The sequence below is a fragment of the Ochotona princeps genome, chromosome X (genome assembly GCF_030435755.1).
Source record: "Ochotona princeps isolate mOchPri1 chromosome X, mOchPri1.hap1, whole genome shotgun sequence".
Lineage (NCBI taxonomy): Eukaryota > Metazoa > Chordata > Mammalia > Lagomorpha > Ochotonidae > Ochotona > Ochotona princeps.
This window is the reverse complement of record NC_080865.1, coordinates 81152868-81176856: the sequence shown is the minus strand read 5'-3', so window position 1 is coordinate 81176856 and position 23989 is coordinate 81152868. Positions and strand designations below refer to the sequence as shown.

General features: G+C 47.2%; 1 protein-coding gene across 7 annotated transcripts in view; it reads left to right on the top strand.

Moving 5' to 3' along the window:
* The first annotated feature begins 1330 nt into the window (after positions 1–1330).
* SEPTIN6 (septin 6) overlaps positions 1331–23989 on the top strand; it is a 74790-nt gene continuing 52131 nt past the window's right edge. Inside the window, exons 1-3 of one of the 7 annotated variants that reach the window (XM_058659116.1) lie at positions 1331–1358; positions 1494–1595; positions 18975–19089. In XM_058659116.1, coding sequence (XP_058515099.1) covers positions 1566–1595; positions 18975–19089 — 145 coding nt within the window. In that variant the 5' untranslated portion in view covers positions 1331–1358; positions 1494–1565. Of the gene's footprint in view, positions 1596–1703; positions 1839–7884; positions 7916–18974; positions 19090–23989 lie in introns of those variants that run through there. The other 6 variants (XM_058659117.1, XM_058659119.1, XM_004587643.2 and 3 more) reach the window with 6 other exon arrangements.

The window sequence follows — 23989 nt, the reverse complement described above, 5'->3', positions numbered from 1 at the left end:
CCCCCCCCCCCCGTTTCTACTTTTCTTTTCCCCTCTCCTCTACCCACCCTCTCCTGTCTTGGACCTCTGGGGGGTGGTCTCTCATACTCCATGGAGTCCTCCTGCACCGAGTTTTCCCCGCAATAGACCTGCCACATCTCCCCAAGCCAGATCCCTCTTTGAGGCCAGGTGCCCAGCCTTTTGAGAAGTGCAAATGTCTCTCCTGCCAGCCTACCCCTGGGGCACCCCAAATCTAAGGCAGTTCTCTAGTCACTGGCAGCTAGTGAGGGGCCAATCCCAGGAGAGGTTGGGAGGGCGTCAGGACTGGAGAGATGGAGAGAGCCAGGGACAGCGGTTGGCCAGGAGAAAAAGGAGGGCAGCCACAATCTCTGCCTCAGAGGCTCTCCCAGCTGCGCGCCGTCCCAGCTTCGTCCCGTGCTGAATTCCTGTTAAGGGGGATAGCAAGTGGCAGCTGGCTGCTAGAGGCTGCTCCGCTTACCTTGCCCCTCCATCCCACTCCAAGGAGCTGTGGGCCTTCAATCTTTCGTCTGAGACCTCCCCCCAACACCGCCAACCCGCCACGGGCCCCTGGTGGGTAGCCTGAGGCTCAGCTCTGGCTTGAGCGTCTGAAGCCGGCTGGGAGAGAAGAGGCGTGGGGTTCGTTTGCATTACAGTACCCAATGGTGGTGAGCTCGGCTAGATGTTATTACAGTCCATAGGATCCGAGGCTTGAAAAAGCTAGGGCTGGGAAGGGACGTCTCCGGACCCCTGGCCTTGGACTCCACATGTTACGGCTCAGTTGAGCGACCGCAGTGCAGCTCGCCCCCCAGCTGCCCCTTTCTACGCTGCAATATGGAGCTAAAGATGCCGCAGCCCCCTAATCCCCCCACCCCAAATTCCCCTCTTCCTTCAACCCGCATCCCCCAATTCCCTCCTCCCACAAGATTCCCAGGCCATGGATATGGCGGCGGGTTGGGGTAGGGGCACAGGGCATTGAGACTCCAGCGGCCAGCGCTCCCACCTAGCACCCTGGGATCTCGGTGGAACGAAAGAGAGAGTACAGGGTGCTAGGCGGAGGGAGAGAGGACCGCAGCGCTCTGCCGCCGAACTGAGAGCCAGAGGGGGAGGGGCAGTGGCTCCCATCCAGTCTTCAGGGTCTGGGGACTCAGGGATGTAGGGGAGAGCAGGGGGGTGTGACAATTCAGCAGAGGTCGGGACGTACCATGGAGCCTAGTGGCAGGGGGGGTGCGGGCAGAGGACGTGGTCACTGAGGGGCAGCCTCCGCCCCCCTGGACGGAGGCCTATGGCTGGGGTTCAGGGAGAACTGGAAGTGGGCTCGCAGTAGTGGCACGGCAGCGCGTTCCAGCCACCCCCTCCAGGTAGCCTACTTCCGAGGGGGTGGGCGATAGAGGAGAGGTTGGGGTTGGAGCGGCGGCAAGGGGGGCCCCTCCCTCGCACCTCCCCCCACCGGACTTGGTCGCGCCCGAAGTGTAACACTTTCTCTTTGTCGGAAGAGCTCCTCGGTTTCCTGTGCAGTAGCTCCCGTTGCGGCGGCACCCGTGGCAGCCCTGGCGGACGCAGGAGCGATGGCAGCGACCGATATAGCTCGCCAGGTGGTGAGTGCGGCGCTTTGGTACCCAACGCCAGGGTCGGGAGCCTGGGGAGGGTCGAGGAGTCCTGGCTGCCGCCACAGCCAAAGAGAAGAGGGCACTGGGGAACACCTGGGACCCGCGGCACGGCTGTAATTCTGCTCGCAGCGTCAGCGGCTCAGTCTCCCTAGTCGGCCTAAGGCTGAATGGGCTGCCTGGGGTTCCTGGCCCGTCGGTAGGCAGCTGAACTTGCTTTGCCGGAGAACTGCGGTAAGCGCCGCCGCCTCCTTAGCTGCAGCTGCAGTCCCGCCGCTGGGGCGTTGCCGAATGAATGGCCCCACGAGCTGCCTAGCGCCCCGGGTCCGTGGCACCCTGGCCTCATTGCCCTTCTGCGCACAGCTGCTGGCCAGGACCCCTGAGCGTTCAGGAGGAGGAACGCGCGGGACTGGGGCTAGCCTGGAGGGTCAAAAGCGGTGACTGGCGAGGGGGGCGGGGAGGTGACTGACTGAGGTAGGGTTTCTCCATATGCATTGCATATGTGACTGCGTCTGTGCACGCGCAAGCACTCGTGCCTGCCCGAGCGGCCGGGCTGTGTCTGTGACCCTAAATGAGCCTGCCTGTTGGAGTGTGCGTGTCTCTGGTGTCTGTCCATGTGTCCGAATGCCTCTCTGTCGGCTGCTTGTGCTGGGTGCCTCTGGGTCCCATCTGTGCGTTTTTATGAGGTGTCTTTGGCGGGCCTGGAGATGGCTGGCTGCGTATTTTGGCGTGTTCTGGCGCGGACCTCCGTCTGGGGTATCTGTTCTGAGTGCGTGTTTCGTGTAGCTGGGCTCATGTGCCAAAACCTGGGGAGCTGGTTTCCTTCTATGGGGACTCAGGAAAATTAAGTGTGAGACTTGCAAAAGCGCTGCTGTCTTCTCTTTTTGTTGGCAGCCAACTCTGAAAAAAACCATCTTCATTTAGGAAACTGAAGTTTTCCGGGCTGGGTGATGCAGAGGAATCATACCGAAGTGACCTGAGGCTCCATGTTTGTTTGGTTTTGTTTTTAGACCAGAAGTTGATTGTAAAGGGCAGAGTTGGTTCCATTTGTGAGGAAAACCTAGCTTTTCTATTCATTCTTGAGTATCTGGCCTGCTAAGAGGCCCACCCACACTGAGATGAGGAGACGGAGGTAGCAGTGCACCAGATCTCCAGACACCAGCTATTACTTGATGAAAATCTCCAAACCACATAAAGCTGTTTTAAAACCTTGGTTTGGAAAATAGTTCTAACAGGCACTCCCAGTGCAACACTAAACAAAATAAACAAACACGCCCACCTCTAAGGTATTTGTTGTAATGGAAATGGATCTGCTTTAAAAATCTGAACCCAGAATCTGCTAGCATGTGCTCCGCAGTAGAACTATTGATGACTTACTTCCACCCCCTTAGTTCAAATGGGCAGGATCCTCTCTTGAAACCTCCCCCAATTCCTGCACACCTCAGCACTGAGCTTCTTACGCAGTCATGATGTGGAAGGACCAGAAGTCCACGGGAGACAATGCTCTGTGATAGTGGAATTTGAGGTAATTCGCTTTCCTCCAAGATTGACCCCATAATTCTTCTTGCTGTCACGTTTTTGAAGGCTCTGAGAGTGATTTTCTGCTCCTCATTACCTGCATGTTAGAAATGGCATAGCTGGAGTGGAGGAGTAGTCTCCAGGGTGACACTTATTCCATCTTTAGTGACCAGAAATGGCACGAATGATTTTTCTTGTCAGCTAATGAGTTTACATTGATCTGGCCACACTCCCCTTGCCTGGATTAGGACTTCAGGCAGTTGTTGCTTGGGGGAACATTCCAGAAGGTTGTGTTTCATCTCAAGCACAACTCTTGCACCCAGAGCTGGCCTTTGTTCAGCTGCTGAAGGGCTCTGGGTGGTTTGGGACCACTTGGTTTTCTTGGCATGGTTCCAGTTTGCTCTGACTGGCCTTGGCATCCTGCATGATGAAGAGCATAATTTTACACCAGATTCTGAAGCTGGACAAGCAACCCAAGCGCTTGAGACCTTGTTATTGTGATAAATTGGTTTCTGGGAAGGCTGACGTCACTCTCCATCCCTCCTCTACCATCTCCCCCCCCCAACCAGGGAAGCTCTTGTTTATGTGTCATTTGTCTCTCTGCTCTCCTTTGTGTCTGAAGAAATTGTAATTCACCAGAGGAAGTTGGAATTAACTCAGAAGACCTTGCAGGACTGCTTGCTGCTTGTTTCTTTCAAGGAATGTTTATCCAGGATTTGGGGAGAGAAGACTAGCAAGGAAGCCTAAATGCTGCTAGATAGGAGTTCTTTGTAATGACTGCTGAGACATGTCCTGTGAGTCCTGTCTTGCTATAGATGGGCAATGTCCTTTCCAGAGTCGGGGAAGGGTCACTGTGGCTGAACATCTTTCGTGATTAAATCAGGCCCTGCAGTTGTTGGATAAGGCCTACGTTTGGAAGTTCAGTTCTTTGGTACATAATTTGGTACTTTGAAAATTTCAAGGAAAACGGAATTCAAAGCTGAGTGTATTGGTGCAAATTGTTTTGGAGATTCATGTGCACCAGAGATTTTCAATAAGTTCATGAAGAAGTGTATTTTGAAAATGCTATGCATGGATTTTGAAATTTTTTTGCACCACATTTTTTTCCTTGAACTTTGAGGTACCTTAGTACAATTCCATCCCATTTGAATAAAAACCACCAAGGGTTCTGAGAAGGCTCTCCACTGTGTCCATGACTGTTAGATTCCAGTGCTAAATGCTAGCCCTAAACAACTATACAAAAAATAAAAGGATAGGAGACACAGTTCATGACTTTCAAGCTCATGGTCTAATTGGAGAGCCAAATTGTGGACACTGTGAAGTAATCGGAATTATAGGAAATCCTTGTGTTGCCTCAGCTGCAAAATGCTGAAGGCTGCCTCTAATGCACTCTAGAAAGGTGACACAACTTGTTTATGTCTCTTACCCTGACCTGCTTCTTTCAACGTTGCATTTTGAAATGCAGGCAATAGTAAGTGCTGGCCCATAGGGAGATTATCTTGTTGATTCTGGCTTCAAATCTATCCTACATTGTGAACAATGATGCCTTTCCCTGTGGCAATTTAGATAATGACTGTTCTCCCTAATAAAAGGTGGTGGTGGAGGCTCCACGTGCCCTAGGAAGTTTGGACAGGGGCCAGTGTCCCAGAGCAGCTGCATAGAGCAAAGATTGCTACCACCCCACACTGGTCTTGTTATCCAATGGTGGTTTCCCTTCGATTCCCCTCCTAGTTTCCTGCCTTGGCAATGCCTGCCATCGCACAGTAAAGATAATCCTGTACTCTAAGCAAGGAAAACAAACCCTGATATTCACCCATGGACCTACTGCAGATTCAGATATGAAGAAAGTTATACACTGCTCCAAATATTTTTAAAAAAGAGGGTAGATGGACAACCATGGCATTATTTTCCAAATTTTCTGTGTGTCAATTTTTCAAAAGAAAAAGTTGAGAGGGAGTGAAAGGCTCCCCATATGCGTATGTCTCTTTTGCAAGAAGTTTACAATCCAGTAGTGGAAACCAACACAAATCATTATTCAATCATCATTGTAATGAATGCCCCCAGGACAGCGACAACTGTGTGACTTCATTACCAGGGGACCTACTCTAGCAGTGGATGGGGACAGTGGGTGACAGAAGGGCTTCCTGAAGACTTCAGAATAGGAAGTGGGTAGATGTGAAGATGGGGGAGGTTGTACCTCTGCTACTTGGCTGGGAACATTTCATTTGTGGATTCATCCCTTTTATTTTCATTCATCCCTTCAACAGTGTTCCTTAGGTACCAGCTGGGCTAGGCCCTGTGCCAGGTGCTGGGGATGTGGTGGTAGCCAAGGCACACAGGAACTCTGCCCTCTCAGGGCTTCCAGATGAGGGGCAGGAATAATCCCTGATTCCGCTTCACATCCTAAATGCTGGGGATATGAGTGGTCTTATGCAAAACTGCCTCAGAGCCGAATGATGTGTCTGGAAAGTAGAAAGTGAGTATGATCTGCAGTCATGTGCATAACATTTTCTTTGTGGATACTCTGCTGTAAATTTGCTATTAATTGCCAGCTTTGTTGCCCAGCATGGTCCCTCCCTTTGTGAGCTAGAAGGGAGCAAACCCATTGCACTATACTGAGCAAAACTAATTAGGAAGATAAGTCCCCTGAAAAAAGATATTCTGAATGTAAATATGACTGATTTCTGAACTTTCCTGGGTTTGTAGATGATCAGAGCTGTGGTTTAGCATTAGTATGAGCAATTGAAAAAGACTTTTCGTTGCATGTACATTAAAACTCCCATCCAAGACAGATGGGTGCGGGGAGGAGGAGACAGAGAGACACGGAAAACTGGATCTATGGAACATGTTTCAACTATCTCAAAATGCTTCCATCTGTATGATTTCATTTTCCCCAACAGTTTCCTGGATAAGTCTTATTGTTCTCTTCATTTTATGTGTGCAGGGAGACCAAGTGACTTAGTCCAAAGTGTTCTTGTTGGTCAGGTGATGAAGCAATAAAACATGCACCAGATGATACCAATTCTTTATTATTGTTGTTTTTTGGCTACTTGCCTTTACAGTGTTTCTAAGAAATGAATGTTTTGCCTGCTCCCCTCCCTCTTCTGATTGTATTTTAGCCCCCACGCCCCTGCCAGCTCCCTCATAAGGGTATACTTGGGTGATCTGAAGACTGGTGTTAAAAAAAATTCTCTGCTTCAATACAACATAGCACAGTCACGGGTTGTGTGTGGGTTTTCTTTTCTTTTTTCTCTCCATATTGCTTTAAATAAAAATCTTGGAGCTACCAGCCATGGAGGGATGGATTATTTTAAGTAACAACTGGAGGGAGGGGGAGCAGAATAAATGAGAAACACAGCCCCTTCCTCCTCAGTTTGGCAGAGAGGCAGTTTCTGCTGTGGGGATTGGAAATCGTGGGCTTCTCTGCTGCCTGCCCAGGGGAGGGAGGCCACGTGCTCTGGAGGGTGAGGAATGATGCTCTCCCCCCTTCTCCGGTATCTTCTCATTAGAGACAGCCATCTGCTGAAGGATGCAGGCGGCTCTCTGCTGGCCCTGGCGTTGGGTCATCCATTGCACTCTCTGAAGGTGGTGAGAGGAAGAGGCAGCAGAAGAGTGGGATTTGCAGGCTTTTTCAGGGACTGCTCTGTAAGCTCAGGTTTCCCCCTGCCAGGGCCCTCCATGGCCGTGGGGTAACAGGAGCAGACCAGTACCTTCCTGGCCCTGAGGAGGTGTGAGATGGTGTTGGGTTTCCTTTCACAGTGGAGGGAGGCCCCTAGCCCTGAACACTGGAGCTGAGGCAGGAACTGGGCTTGTTTTGTTTCAGATCCCCAGTAAACGAGACCAGATGGAGGCAGAGGCAAATTCACGCTCCCCAGAGGGCAGTTGGGCATTCACCCAGAGGCCTGTGGGTAGAAGCTTTTCTTTTTTGAAACAGATTGGAGGTAGAAAAGGCCAGACACACCTAGGAAACTGCTGAGATTATGGTGACAGGAAGGGGGAAGTTGGAAGGGATTTGTGTGGCTCTCCTGGGAAAGGTGACTGGCCAGCCTGGGGCAGAGATCTTTTTAAACCTGGACTCAGACTTAAGTCTTTAGATAGGGATTCTTAGCTCTGGGGCTCTTGAGCAGAGCTGGCAATGGGCCTTGCTGCAGCTTGAGCTGGAATCAGAAGATGAGGGAATTAGGCAAGTGGGGGTGTAGGGAGTGGGGGTGTAAGGAGAAAGGAGGAGCACCGGTCGTCGTCTGTGGTCATACACTACCTCAGTTGCCATCTGTGGCCCAGAGCCACGTGGTGAGCCCTCAGGCTCACAGGTTGCGTTCCCTGAACTGTCTGCTCCTGACCAGTATCAAGGGCGATGTTCCAGACTTTTTAGTTGTGTAAAGAAATACCTCAGCCTTTTGAGTCAGGTTTTCCATTTAAGAGCCGCAGTAGGCTTGACTGGGGCGGGGAATCCTAGCGCCACTCATTGCCACTAAATCATTCTGACTTGGGACAAGTCACTTCCTCTCACCCGGTCTCTGTTTCCTCTTTTGCAAAACAGAGTGGATTGCATGAGGTGATCTTTCTGGGCGTTTCCAGCCCTTAATATTGTATAGTTCTGTATCCTTGTGTTGCAGCCTGGTTTCTTTGAGGCCCTTGCCTGCTTCTGCTTCCAAATGAGGTGGCAGACTCAGCTCCACCCCATCCCCCGCCCCCCCTTTCCTGCTCTGACTCTTGAGCTGGGTGGGGAGAGAGTGGGTGGGGAGAGAGTTGGTGAGAAGATCAGCTTCTGCTCTCAGCTCAGCAGGGACTCTGTAAGCGCACTAGAGACACAGGCCTTCCCGCTCTTTCTGTCCATGCAGGTGTGCGTAGCTGTGGTCTTTCCTATAAAGATACAGCTGAGTGTCTGTTGAAGCCCGTTTTCGTTTTCGACGCACCACAAGAGCTGGCTAGTTAATGGATTCCTACTGTGAATCCTTTTATAGAATGAAAAGCCACTTTGGAATTTATCTTGTGTGTGTGTGTGTGTATGTGTGTGTGTATATATATAAAAGCCTGCTGTGTGTTTTATTTATTTGAAAGGCCAAGTTACCGATAGGGATTGAGAGAAAGATATCTTCTATCTGCTCCCATCTGCTGGTTCAATTTCCAAATGTCCCCAACAGCCAGGGCTGCGCAATACCAAAATCAGGAACCTGGAACTCCATTCACGTCTCTTGTGTGGGTGCAGAGGTCCAAGGATTAGCCATCTTCAGCTGCTTTCCAAGGCACATTAACGGGGAGCTGGATTAGAATTAGAACATCCATAAGGGATGCTGGTGCTACAGGCAGCAATTTAGCTCACTGTGCCACAGCACTAGTTCCTTATCATATATATTAAAATCAGTGTCATGTACTGGATTTGCTAAAAGTGGCACTTCCACTCCTTGCATGGTAAGGATGATCCCCCTTGTGCTTCCCCAGGGTCCCCTACACTTCTTTCCTTCAGAAGGGCATCCCTTCCCTGAGTGGTCCACAGAAACAGAAGAACAGTAAACTTCCTTCCGGACTAGGGAGAGGAGCTCCATTCTCTGGTCCTTGCCTGCTTCCAATTTTGGGTCCCCACCCCCTCTCGTAATAACCATCAGGAGCGCTCCAGAAACCCCTCAAAACAAACAAACAAAACTAGAATAGATAGACAGAGAACAGCAAGGAAAGCTTAGAAACGGACAGGAAACGGTCAGCAGGGATGTACTTATAACTCACTGGGTGGGACACAAAGATTAGTTACTCCTCACTGGGGTATGGAAGATTTCTCTGCACACCCCTCCTAAACATGCTCACCTAAACAGTTGACATATATCCTGTTAGAATTATAGAGTTAGACCACCTGAAAAACAGCCAGGTTCAGCGAAAACATGCTTCAAGGCTATAAACTGCTAAAGACTAAAATTAAAATAGGCATGAGACAGCTGAATAGCCATCTAAGCCATTTTAAGGTGTATAGAACACGATTGAATGTAAACCAAGATTGAAATGTCTATGAAGACGTCACAGGTTGTGGTTGAGAACCTGCATTTTCCTATTAACATATTGGTTAATCAATACCATGTCAATTAATGCCATAATGTTGTAAATGGTTGGAAATATTATGTTGGGGCTCTTAATTGATTGGGATGATACTCTGCCGGCTCTACCTTCAGACCAGAGATGGTCTCACCAAGAAACCATTGAACTTACCAGGACAATAAGATGCTGGACTTTATGCTTGATAAATACCTCCAATGAAAGAATGTCAACTGAATTTGAAGTATGGAAATGCAACAAGGTGGAGCAATCCGCAGTGGGGGGAGGGTTTTGGGAGGGGCAGGGGGAATCCCAGTGCATAAAAAATGTATCACATAATGCAATGTAATTAGTTTTTTTTTAAAAGGAAATGCAATGAAAATATATCTTTAAATAAATAAATAAATAAATCTTTAAAAAAAAAAAAGAAGGGCATCCCTGAGAGTGCTTAGACGCACTGCCCATTTTTGCACGTCTTATTTCTCTTTGGGAAAGGCCAAGAGAAACACCTCAGTACAGGGTGTTGCTGCTACTGTCAGTGTTTTCTTGGTCTGGCAGGAAAATCATTGTATCTGATGTGTTGGCTATACTGGAAGTTTTTTTTTAAAGCCTCTGAGAAGTTGGCAGCACTTCTGTGGATCATATAGTTGCTAATACAGTGACTTCCAAGGAGGCAGTGGGCTATCAGTCACCTTATTGTTTGTTCAAGTCTCTGTTACTTGTCTAAGTGTGTGTCATTTGACTTCTGGTTCACTTAAGTCTTTACAATAGTAAGTTATACTTGTTATATATATATTATATGCAATAATAAATTATAAGAGAATAGGGTTTTATTATATTATTAGCAAAGTAAATGTCTTACATACAAAAAACTGCCCCAAAGCTGATTGTTCTGATTAACCAAGTGTTCTGGCTATCTGTGAGTGAAGCAGCCTTTTGGTTGTAGTTTAAGATTTCTGAAATGTCAGAAGCCACTTTCCTGCCTAGCAAAATATCATAACTGTCATCATAGAGCCTTAAAAAAATAACCACTTTTCCCTGAGTATAACATTAAAATGTGCCTGTTAAAGAAAATTTGGGAAACACAGAAAAGCAACATCGCCTACAACCTTCTACTCCAAAGTAGTCAATGTCATGATTTTGGTGTCTGTTCTACTCTTTTAAAAAGTGTGTGTGTGTGTGTGTGTGTGTGTGTGGTTTTTTTTTTTTTGCCATTGTTGAGATGACCCTGGCTGTGCTGGTTTTCTGTTTTGTTTCGCCTGACAATATTTGGTGAGCACTTCCTCAGGTCATCAGGTTTTTTAGAAAACACTTTTTTCAGCTCCTGCATATTTCATTGTACATCCCCCAAACTGATGGATTGGTTTTGACAGTGGTGGAGATTTGCAGGGTCTAACAGAGATCAGTGTGAGGTGGGTGGAGAGTTGCAGAGAAGGCCAGTCTATTGGCTCCGTTGGAGAGGGAGCAAGGGGAAGTGTGGGGCAATCTGGGCCCTTCCTCAGCAACTGGCAAGGCTCAGGAGGAGAAGCCATGTTGTGTACCTGTGTATTTTTAGCCCTGTCCAGTATTTGGATGCAAACGGCTTAACGAGAAAAGTTTCAGCAGAGCTTAGTGATGGGGCCAAACTTCCGAGCTCTCATCTTTCAGAACAGCAGCCATTAACTCAGGCACCTTGGTTTTATTTATTTTTTATTTTTTTTAAAGATTTATTCATTCCATTACAGCCAGATATACAGAGAGGAGGAGAGACAGAGAGGAAGATCTTCCATCCAATGATTCACTCCCCAAGTGAGCCACAACAGGCCGATGCGCACCGATCCGATGCTGGGAACCAGGAACCTCCTCCGGGTCTCCCACACGGGTGCAGTGTCCCAATGCATTGGGCCGTCCTCAACTGCTTTTCCCAGGTCACAAGCAGGGAGCTGGATGGGAAGTGGAGCTGCCGGGATTAGAACCGGCGCCCATATGGGATCCCGGGGCTTTCAAGGCAAGGACTTTAGGCGCTAGGCCATGCCGCCGGGCCCAGGCACCTTGGTTTTAAATGGGGACCGGAAATTCTCCATTGACACAAAATGCACCTTTCAGTTCCCAGAGGCCTCACACCACTGAGGTCAGAGGAGGGCCAGAAGGTTGGGAGTGGGGGATGGGGAGTGGGGGTTAAAGGGAGGTTCCAGGGTTGCTGACTTGGGTGTTTCTGGGATTCTTTATCTTCAGAATGACCACAGTGGGAGAAAGAGAGAGAGATGCACAGCTGCTAGCTCCATAACAGGAACCTTAAGAACATTCAATTACAAATCGCCAGCCCTGCGTTCTTGGGGGGAGGAGGAGGAAGAGAAAGAGAGCAGTGTTTCTGCCCATGACATGAAATGTGGTATAACGTATTGCAAAACCACAGGTGACTGCAGATGAGGAGAAAACAGGAAGCGTGGCTGGGGAAGGCTGTGGGGGCTGTCCCGATTCTCAGGAACACTCTTTCATTTTGCCTTCCGTTCAATGCCTCTCAGACTCTCTGCATCCTAATTACCCCTGCTGCAAAGCCGGGCAGGGACTCTCTTTTCTCATATTAAAAATGTTTTATATTACACAGGTAATGTGTGAATACCTTCATGCTCTAAAAGACTCCAACAATGTAGCAGCAGACTGCCTCTCTCCCTGACTGGGCCCGTATTTCCATTCCCCCACCAGAGAAAGCCACATTTAGTGGTTTGCTGAATGTCTTTGCAGCCTTCTATTACATTCTCACGCATTTCCTTGCAAATGCACATATTCAGGGTTTTGTGTTTATTTGTGCTTATATATGGTGCTCCTTCTGCAGCTTGTTTTCTGCCTAGTACTACCACTTCCCTCTTAGTGGCTGCAGAATATTCCAGGAGAAGCATGTGCCATAATTGAGTTAAGTGTTTTCTTCTTGTTGGACATGTAGGGTGTTTTTTTCCTAGTCTTCCTGTATTATAAGCAATGCTGTAATGAATTTCCTGAACATAGATCTTTGTCCAGATTTGTGAATCTCTGCAGAATGGATTCTGAGAGCAGATTGCAAGGTTATGGAAGGTGTGCAATTTACAATTTTGGTGAATGATCTTTCAGGCATCTTAGTTCAAGACTTCAACTGCTACTCAAGATGACAACTTGAGGTTTTTTTTTTTTTAAAGATTTATTCATTTTATTACAGCCAGATATACACAGAGGAGGAGAGACAGAGAGGAAGATCTTCCATCCGATGATTCACTCCCCAAGTGAGCCGCAACGGGCCAATGCGTGCCGATCCGAAGCCGGGAACCAGGAACCTCTTCCGGTCTCCCACGTGGGTGCAGTGTCCCAATGTATTGGGCTGTCCTCGACTGCTTTCCCAGGCCACAAGCAGGGAGCTGGATGGGAAGTGGAGCTGCCGGGATTAGAACCGGCGCCCATATGGGATCCCGGGGCTTTCAAGGCAAGGACTTTAGCTGCTAGGCCACGCCGCCGGGCCCGACAACTTGAGGTTTTAATGTCAGACATACTGAGCCAAGTTGCCACATCCTTCTCCTCTTGGGTACACTGTAGTCAAGGAACCATTCAAATTAACTGCAATCAAAGTAATCAGAATCTCGATAATTCAGACTAGCTTAAGGAAAAAGAGCAGAGAGTTAAGATATCAGGGGCTGAGAGAGGAGGAAACTTTCAGAGGCCTTTATAGGGTTAATTTACACTCAGCCCAAGGTCCTGTCCTTGTTCCTTCCACGAAGTTTAGCTTTGAGCAATGAGGACTGATACTCATACTGAAGACCTTGACATAATAGTCATCAAAGCAAGAGTTCATGGCGCTTGCTAGACAGGATTTCCTGAAGCAGCAACTATACAAGTACATGGTTGAAGTTCTCTGTTTTCTTAAGAAAAAATAAGAGACAGTTACGGAGAAACAGAGAGAGAATCTTCCACTGCTTGTTTACTCACCAAATGGCCACAAAGCCAGGCCTGAGCCGGGCTGAAGCCAGGAGCCAGAGACTCCATACCAATCTCCTGTGTAGGTTGCAGGGACCTAAACACTACGGCCATCTTCTGCTTTCCCAAGCACATTAGCAGGGAGCTTAATCCAAAGTGGAGCAGCCATAACTCCAACCAGTACCCATACGGAATGCTGGCAATACAGGATGGCATCCTAACCCACTGTGCCACAAATGCTGGCCCCCAAAGTTTTCTGAACTGCAGAGATTTAGATAAGAAGTTCGCTACTCAAATCTTGAGAAGCAAGAAGAACACATTTACAAGTGTCTGTGACTCTTACTGCATGATGTGTTTGGTTAGTTTAGGAGTAGTGACTACTAAGTAAAAGGTAGAGAAGAAATGAGGATTCTGGAGTTACCAGTGACCTTCACCAAGTCCAAAGCAATGGCCATTTCTGTGCAGTTTATTTTTATTTTTATTTGTTTATTTGAAAGCTAGAACAATAGAAAGGGAAGAAGAGACGGAGGTAGAGATCTTGCAGCCTCTGGTTTACTCCCCGGGTAGTGGCCACAGCCAGGTCTAAGCCAAACTGTAGCCTCGGTTCAGGTCTCCCACGTGGGTGGAAGAGGTCCAATCTCTGCAATTGCTGACTTTCCCTTTAATCCTTGGTGACAGAGCACTGTTGGCGTACCTCTGACTTTTCTGATCATTTCTTCTTCTTGGCAGAATCCTGTCCATCTTTCTCTTCCTTAATCAGGGCATTTCTTATATCCAGTTTTAAGCTCTTCTCTCCCTGGAGAATACATCCAATTTCATATCTCTCATTCTTGAATTTATATCTCAGTCCTGAATTCTCCCTGAGCCTAAAATCCCATATTGCTAACAACTTATTAGATTTCTTCCCCTGGATAGCTCACAACAAAATTAAAACTACCTTATTTTCTTTAATATATGAAATGCTTTGATAAATTCAAAAGAGAAATACAAGCACATATTTGAAAATATGGACAAAGGTCGAAGCTGGCAACTTACATGTGTACACACAATGCACATACACAATCGAACAATGAAAAAAAAGCCTATTCTCAGTAATAAAGTGCAAGTAAGACAACATGATGTTGTTTTTCAATGAATATGGTTAAAAAGACTAAGAAATTCTAGCACTGTGGTGCAGTAGGTTAAGCTGCCATCTCCAGAGAAGGCATTCCATCCATATAGGAGTAAGTTTCAGCTGCTCCACTTTTTTAAGATTTATTTATTTTTATTGGAAAATCAGGTTTACAGAGAGAAGGAGAGAAAAAGATCTTCCATCCACTGGTTCACTGCCCAAGTAGCCGCAGCAGCTGGAGCTGAGCCGATCTGAAGCCAGGAGCCAGGAACCTCCTCTAGGTCTCCCACATGGGTGCAGGGTCCCAAGGCTTTGGGCCATCCTCGACTGCTTTCCCAGGCCACAAGCAGGGAGCTGGATGGGAAGTGGAGCTGCCGGGTTACGAACCAGCACCCATATGGAATCCCAGCGCATGCAAGGTGAGGATTTAGCCGTTAGGCTACTGTGCAGGGCCCCAGATGCTCCACTTTTGATCCAACTCTCTGATGATGTGCCTAGGAAAACAGCAAGAACTCAGGCCCCAGCTATTCACATGGGAGATCAGGATGGAGTTCCTGGCTCCTGGCTTTGGCCTGACCCAGACCTGGCTGTTGCAACCACTCGGGCAAGCCTTTTTCATTGTAACTCTGCCTTTCAAGCAATAAATCTTTTCTTAAAAAGCCTAGGAAATTCAGCATTTATAGACAAACATTCTCATATATTAGTGGTAGAAATATAGGTTTGTACTGTTCTCTGGAATGATATGTCAGTCAGTGTGCATCAGAGTCCTTGAAATGTGTGTATTCTTTGAGACAAAAAGCTTTAATTACAGAAATTTAACTAAAGGGAAGAATCAGAGGCATTTTGAAAATGTAAAAAAAAAAAAAAAAAAAAAAAAGAAGAAGAAGAAACAAAATAAAATAGAATTGTTGATTGCCATGTTGAAATGTGCTAAATGGGGCCCAGAACGGTGGCTCAATCACCAAATCCTTGTCTTGCAAGTGCCGGCATCGCATATGGGTGGTGATGGTTCATGTCCTGGCTGCTCCAATTCCCATCCAGCTCCCTGTTTATGGCCTGGGAAAGCAGTAGAACTGCCCAAAACCTTGGAACCCTGTACCTGTAGGGGAGATCTGGAGAAGCCTCTGGCTTCTGGCTTCAAATCCGCTCAGCTCCAGCTGTTGTGGCCATTTGGGAAGTGAACCAGTAGATGGAAGGTGTTTCTGTTTTTCCATCTCTCCATAAGTTTCATCTGCCTTCCCAATTAAAATACATAGATATATGGAAAATTTCTATGCTGATGTTCTATGTAGCTAATAAGAATAATAATTTGGAAGCATATCTTGTTGAAGCAAGCTGTTTTCAGAGCAGTTAAGACACCACTTGATATGTCCACGTCATGTTGGAGTTCCAGTCCCAGATCCACCTTTTTTTAAGATTTTTAAAAAATTTTTTGGAAAGGCATATTTACAGAGAAAAGGAGATTGCAGAGAGAAAGGTATTCCATCTACTGGTTCACTCTCCAAGTAGCTGCAATGGCCAGAGGTGTGCTGAACTGGAGCCAGAAACCAGGAGCTTCTTCCAGGTTTCCCATATGGGTACAGGGTCCCAAGGCTTTGGCCCATCTTTTACTGCTTGCCCAGGCCACAAGCAGGGAGCTGGAAGGGAAGTGGAGCTGCCAGGAACATGAACTGACACCCATATGGGATCCCAACACATGCAAGGTGAGGATTTAGCCACTGAGCCATCATGGCAGATCCCCAGATCTACATTTTGATTCTAGTTTTTCGTTAGTGTTCCCCCCGGGGTGGAGCAGCAGATGACTGCTGAAGTAGTTAGGTCCTTACCACAGGGAGCAGACTTGAATTGAGTTCTAGGCTTCTGCCTTTGGCTTCATCTAGTCCTGACTATTACAGGCATTTGGAAATAAACCAATGGATGAAAGATCGATCTATCTATCTATCTATTTATCTATCTATCTATCTATCTATCTATCTCCACTCCTTCTCTGTCAAATAAGTAAGTAAGTAAATAAATACATTTTTAAAAGAATACTTGATTATTCAGAACATCCATACTGCATTAAGTGTCAGGTTGAGTCAGGTTACAAAAAGGAATCTAGAGGATCATCCTTATTTAAAAAAAATTGTACAAACTGAAAGGAAAGCATATAACTAGCAAGTGGCTATCTTTGATGAGTGATATTATGGGTTATTTTTATTGTCTTTATTATTTCTGTATATATTAAATTTCTATAATCAACATTGATCATCTTTATAAAAACTAAGGCCTCAGCCAAGTAATTTGAAATAATTTTAAATTTTAAAACCAGACTTCTCAGCATCCCCATGAAACAAGCTTGGCTTTCTCTGGCTTCCGTTTTTCTATCCATGATGCTAACACTCCACACTCCTTAGATCGTATAGTCTGCTTTTGATTTTTTTTCCTTCACTCCCTATGCCCAAGCTCTCATTGAGTTTCATCCTTTCTTCAGGACATTGCTGAAATTTTATCCTTCCTTTCGAGTTCCAAGCGGTGTGAGCTCACTCTTACCCAGTCATGTATTGCCCCAGGGTGCAGCTGTCACTCCTCTTGTTGAACATTATCTGATCTGTTTTCTAACTTGTTTCCCTGCCCCTTGTCTCTCTTATAGCTCTTGAGCTTTCAAGCATATTACCTTGTATTATGGCTATCCCTGATCAAAACTCAACATCCCTTCAAGCCCCAAGCTCATCTTTTGTTTTGCTGTTTGAGGCTGTTTGCAGCCTCGCACCTTGTGGGGCATAATTCTGGACGTATGGGAGGTGCTGGGTAAGTTTTTTACAATGAACTACATCCTTAAAAAGCAGTTGTGAAGCTCTCCAGTGTCTTCAGTTTGCAAATTCTTTTCATCTCCTTTTGGCACTTGGACCAGAAGCTTTGAAGCGCTTGAAGTCTCATGCCACTGAATTTGGAGACAGGAAGTGGCAGCTGGGGGTACTAAAATATGTATCAGGAAACCTCAACTCAGGGTCCCACTCAATTTCCAATGCCTGTTCAGTAGAAGGCTCCATCGAAGAAGTGTGCTGAGTCCCCGTCATCACTGAAGACCAAGAACTAGTAGTGAGGATTGTACCTTGTGCCATTTGCCTTGATGAAAAAAAGAGGAAGTGGGAACGGATGAATGTAGAACAAAGCCTGTGGTGACGTGAGGCCCTCATGAAACTGGCAGTCCCTAGGTGCCCCTGGAGGGCTTGGAATCAGCAGCTCTGCCTCGGGGCTGGTGTGCGGTCCTCAGTTTAGACTGCTCCACTGGGAGTGTGTGGGGTGAAATGTGTGAGAGGAATTGCACATGGCAGGTGCCTGCTGCAGCTCTGTTGCTTGCGCCTGGGGAAGCCCCAGGACAGCAGTGGGAGTGGGACCCCAAGCTGGGCAAAGGAGCTATTTAGGCAGCAGCTCAGCCAACACCAGTGACTGAGAGTCTCCTCCACCACAGCAGTGTGGATATGTGCCCTTATTATTTAACAAACTAGTCTGAAAGTAGGTCCAGTCCAGCCAAAGAGCTGCATAGTAGCGCAGCCTGGGATGCTGGCGCAGATCTCCTGGCACTAACCATGCCTTTCTTGGACTGCCGCTGGCATCTTTTGAGTTCCAGAAAGCTTGATGCAGCCCCACCCAACAGAAACTGATTCCTTACATAGCCCACTCTTGTCGTCTGGCTCGGGTGTCTCCAGCTTCCCTTCTCCCTTTCCCGCCCCTGCAGCCGTTGGCAGTTGGCACATTTCTTGAGTACATGCAGGCCCCTTTTGTCCTCCCTGGTGCCTTGGAAGCCTGCCCCAATTTGAGACTTTTCCCTGTTTTATAAAATCATTAACTGTAAGAAGCTTTGGCCCTTGTAGGCAAAGCCAAGACCCTCTGCTTTCCAGGGCTGGGAGTGCCCTGGCTGACCCCTAGGGAGTCCAGGAACCTGAGGACACAGCTTGAGGGAGCCACAAGTGTTCAGTGGCATCCTCAAGGTCTAAGGATAACCTCAGGGAAGTAATAGCAGCAGCTACTGTTGACTGAATACTATGCACATGCTGGAAGATGCTATTTTAAGTCCTCTAGGAGCATTTTCCTAGTTTATAGTCTTCACAGCAACTGCAAGTTTCTGATTTTACCGATGGGGAAATTTCAAGAACTTAAATAACTTCAACTGCGATCACATAACCAGAAGGTTGTGGAGGGGGTGAGGGGATAACTCAGACATGCCTGATTTAAGAGCCTGTGCTTTTAACCTTTGCATTTTTGTAGATCTCTGCAACGTCCTAGTGTGAGGGTCCATTGCTTTGTAAGGTCTCTTGGCAATATTTTCTGATCATGTATGAGTGCACCCAGCTCATCACTTGGATTAATGCACATCGGAGTCTCTCTACCCTCTAAGAGAGGGTATATTATCTTATATGACAGGCATGAATGGAAATTGTATCTCTGAGACATTACCTAGCTAGTAAGTGAGTTTAGAGGTAGCTCAAATATAAGAACATTCAGGGCCAGCCTGCTCCTCTTCTGCCTCTACCTTCCTGCCTCTGATTAAAACCTCTTTGCAATTTGCTCTGTTTAGAAATGTGGATATGTATATTACTGGCCTCAAAGAATGCGCATGCCCAAGAATCCATGATTTGCAAGTAGATGGGCTATTTTGCTCTGAGACTGAGAGCAGCTGAGTGGAGAGCTGACACACTGGGCTTGGGAGGGTGCCACTGCCCAGCACGAGGAAAAATGGAATGAAAAAGCCACTCTCAATTTGCTTTTGAGCCTATTTTTCATTTTCTCCTCTTCCTCCCTTTCCAAAATAGGGTGAAGGTTGCCGAACTGTCCCCCTGGCTGGACATGTGGGGTTTGACAGCTTGCCTGACCAGCTGGTGAATAAGTCAGTCAGCCAGGGCTTCTGCTTCAACATCCTGTGTGTGGGTGAGTATTTCCATAGCAGGAAATTCTATTACAGAATATGGATCCTTAATGGCTGGATGCGGCTTTGCAGGTAATTAGGTTAAATAATGTGTCATTCTGATCTGATTGTGAGAGTGTTTCTCTTTCTTTTCTTCTTCTTTCATCCCTCTGCTGCTTTGTTTTTGTTTTTGCTTTAGCATGGCTGTTGCTACTTTTTCCTTGGCTGGATCAGAACTGTATGAGACTCAGTGGAAATTGTGTAAGGCAGCTGGCTGGCTTGGTTACTATTATCAAGTTCATTTTGATTATGGAAGACAAGAGCCAGGGTAGAATTGGGAGGGTGATGATGGCTGAAGGAAAGATGCCTGCCCACCACCTGTGGGCCTATCTGCTGTTTCCTTTGCATGTTTGCTAAGCTTGGGACAGTTTGAGATCCAGTGCAAGTTCTTTTATTCCCCTTACCTAGATCTCTGCCTAGACCTTTTCTTTCTTTCTTTCTTTTTTTTTTTTACCTTGAATCTCAAACTGTGGGAGTCACATCTCATCCCTGTTGTGTTTCAGTAGAAGCACACAGAGAGCTGAATGATGTTTCAGAAATGGATGAAGGAGTTAATGCTATAAGGAACTACCTTTCATCCTTCCCAAATGCTTTCTCCTATGAACTCTTTTGGTCCTACCAAAACTCTGCGAAGTAGGATTCATAATTACACAGAATAGACAGACACCCAGAAATTTGGTGAAGGCAAGGGTTTTTATCCAAGTCAACGCACAAAAAAAGCACCAGAGCCACAACCAGGACTCAGATCTGGCTGGCAACTTGCTTCTCCCAATGTTTTTCTCACTGTTGCTGGTAACATCTCTCAGGAGCACATGGGAAGCCATTGCGTGTCAATCAAACAAGGATGAGGGACAGTAGTTCTTTGGTATTCTTCTTCTTATTATTTTAGCTATTTACATAGTCAATCAGGGTAGAAAGGATCAAGGGCTAGGGAGAAGTGGGTGTGATCAGTGCTTCCAAGCTTTCTATTTCTTCTTCCCATTTCTGGGGAGGAGGGTGGAGACAAGGGGATAGGCCATGCCCAGCTTCCCAACCATCCCGGTACCTGAAGATGGGGAAAGGCCACCCGATATCAACTCGGGGTCACAATGTGGCACATGCTCCAAGGGTTCTGCCCAGGTGGATATGATAGTTCTGAAATGCTGTTAATCCCGCCAATCTATGGGTGAGGAATCCCTTCCAATGTCCATTGGCTGACACAATCAACCTTTGAGTCTCCATTTGCCCAGATATTTGCTGTCATCATTTGGCTGGGGTAATTGTTCATATGTTCTGTTCGCCGTTCTCTGCTATGGTACCAAATGTCCTCTGCAGGCCCCAGTGGGCTACCGTGTCCTTCATGTCCACCATGGTCTGCCGTCTAGCTCCTAGGTGGGTTCATGGACCTGAGCCAGGTGGCCTGGACCAAGCCGGGCCCTCACCCTGGGGCTCATGGATGCAGCACCCATTGTGCAGGTGGGCTCAGTGACCTAGGCCAGGAGACTCAGGCCCCTCTGGACCCCCCACCCTGGGGCTCACAGACCCAACACCCACCACATAGGGGGCCCTAGGACCTGAGCCAGAAGACCCAAGTCCCTCTGGACCCCACACCCCTGGAGCTCATGGATCCAACATGTAGGCAGTCCTAAGGACCTTGGCCAGGAGATTCAGGGCCCTCTGGACTCCATGCCTCTGGGGCTCTGGGATCTGGCACCCACCACGCAGTGGGGTCCAGTAGACCCAGACTCCACTGGACTTTCTGCCCACTGGACTTCCTGCCCCTGGAGCTCACAGATCTCATACCCACCAGACAAGTGGGCCCTAGGACCTGGGCCAGGAGACCCAGGGCCCTCCAGACCCCATGCCCTCAGGACTTACTGATCCAACACCCACCACACAGGTGGGCCCAAGGGGCTTGGGCCAAGAGACCCAGGGCCCTCTGGACCCCACTCCCACCCCTGGGGTTCACGGATCCAGCCCCCAGTTGCACAGGTGGGCCCAGGGTCCCAGGCCATGCAACCCGGGACCTGATGGAACCCCCCCAACCCTGGGGTCATGGTTCCAGAACCCACCACACTGGTGGGTCCAAGGACCCTTCCATCCCTGGGACTCATGGAATTGGCACCCACTGCCCTCAAACTGACATGGCTCATCTCTCCTCAGCATCCACCAGGGGGGTGCATCAGCCTGGTTCTATCAAACCTGTCCCCAGTTCCAGTTTGTGCCGGTTGGTGCTGCAACCCAGTCATTCCCCCAGTCCCGGCTCAAGTGTGAACTGGCTGGTGTTGCAGCCCAGCTCGGCCACTCCTCACCCCATCCTGGCTCTCAAGATCTGTCAGTGAAGGTTATAAACTGTCCCAGCTTGACCTACCCCCTGACCTGACCCATATGTATGTTGGCGGGTACTGTAACCTGGTCTGGTTTGGGCTGCAACTTGCCTTGGTTCTTGCACTTACCTGCAGGGACTGCAACCTGACAAAGGAGTTCACCAAGCTGCTCTATCTGGTCTCCTCCCAGTGACAGATCTTGTGCATGCTTGTCAATCCCTGGCCCAGGTTGACTTTGTCCACCTGTTGTCCTGGCAGGACCAATGTCCTTGCCTTGGCATTCTTTAAGACTGTGTTCTTAGACTTTGACAATTTTGAATTTGCAAACACAGAGTATATCATTTTCATCCCACTGTGCAGCACAGCATACCTGCATATTTTATGTGACCTCCATCCAAAACCTAATGATTGTAAATACCATAATAGAGCCAGTGTTCACACTGGCTGAAACATTCAAACACCTCTGTTAATTGCCTTTTCTTATTTTTCTATAGAATGTATGGGGGCACTCATTCATGTTACAGATTCAAACCTCCACTGAATTGGTTATTTTACTCTTTAATGCATTAAAAGATTCTGTTTCCCTTCTAAAGACATTCACTTCCTTGGGCTCTTAATTTTTTTTTCTTCTGCTCTGTCCCCAGCCCCCTTTTCCGGGTCATTTTCTGTAAGGAGACTCCCTGTGCAGTCAAGGACAAGTAGAGAACAACCAAACCACATGTAAATATGAATTACAGACAGTCATCCAGACTCATTTGCTAGCTGAATTCCCACTCCCACGCCTCTACCTTGGAACCTATGTGGTGAAAATATGTGCTTCATGAAATTACACAAATCTTGGCTGTTAACTCCTCAAATGCTGAAAGTCTAACTCATGGTTATGTTTAGGTTCTATTAGAAGAGAAGTAAAATTAATAAAAGTCATAATTTTCAACAACAAGCACAAATGATACCACATCCAGTATCAGCACCACTAACTCATTGTTCAACTAACAAGACTTGAATTTTGCTGATGGCCAGCTTATTTCAGCACGATTATGTAGGAATCCCTTGGGGTTGCCCTGAGAGTTCTGTGTGGCTTGCACTGGTGTTGAGGAGATCAGAAGTGAAATGGCAGACCACACCTAAGCATTCCCTTTACAATCAAGGGCAGTTGGATGGCCTAATAAAACTTTACTGGGAGACTGTGGATCAGAGTCGCTCTGTGATGGCAGAAGTGCCGGGTAATTTGACATGTAGGTCACAGAGGGGACCAGAGGAACAGGCATCCAAGCTCAAGGCCAAGTGAGGGAGAAAGGAGTAAACCACCGTCCTCTTGCTTTCACGTAGACATTGCACAGCAGCAACTACCTTGATATGTACCTGCTGTGATAGAATTGCCCAAGCACAAGGACAGACCCTCTGAGAGGAAGGGGTAGGAAGGAGACCTTCTCACTCCCAGGGAATCACATCCTTTGTTTTCTCTCGAATTCTCAAAGTCCAGGAAATAAGGCCCAACATGATAACTTAGTGGCTAAAGTCCTCACCTTGCATCAGCTGGGATTCCATATGGCCGCCGGTTCGTGTCCCAGCTGCTCCACTTCCTCTCCTGCTCCCTGAATGTGCCCCAGGAAAACAGTAGAGGATGGCCAAAAGCCTTGGGACCCTGCACCCACATGGGAGACTCAGAAGAAGCTCCTGGCTCCTGGCTTAAGATCAGCTCAGCTCCAGCTATTGTGGCCTCTTGGGGAGATCTCCTCTCTGTAGATCTGCTTTTACAATAATAAAATAAATAAACCCTTTTTTTAAAAAAAAATCCAGGAAATGGCTACCCCAGTAGATCCCCTCTTAATCTGCACTTATAACCCCATGGCAGAGACTGCATTAATTTCATTTCTCATCCCTGATCAAAAACAAAATAAAATAGCCTGTGCATGCTGCTCTCTTTCCGTGCTTATGCTCCTGTCATTGCTCCAAGAACCCACAGTTTGGGTCAGGGTCACGAACCTTGTAGTAGATCCGAGACTGCAACCTCAGCCCAGCCATGGCACTGGGTCCTATTATTGTTCATTTGGCTGCTGAGGTAATCTTTTCACTTGGAGGACTTTCAGTGACAATACTTTCATGCCTATTGTCTGTGCTTAACAGTCAGTTTTGCTTCCTTAATGACTATTATCAAAAGATTTTATTTGGGCATAAAATACTTGGTGTCTTCAAAAAAGTTGATGGAAACACGGATTATCTTCTAATGCCATTTGTCCACAAACTATTTAAAATTACTCTTGTGTGTTCTTCCAAAGAATTCTCTTTTCTTCTCTGATAGGATCTTTTCAGTGTATAGTTATGGTAACACTGTGTTTTTTTCATATTACCATTGATCTTGGTGCTGGGCTACAGGCCTAGCAGGATAAGTATAGTACAAGCATATGTGTGTAAGGAGAGGTTAGAGGCAGGAGAGTTGGCACACATGTATGTGTGTATGTTGGGGGTGAGAAAAAGGAAGAGAGAAGATTTATGAATCCAGAACCTAATTTATATGTAAGGGTACAAACAAACAGCACCTACAGTTGTTATTTTT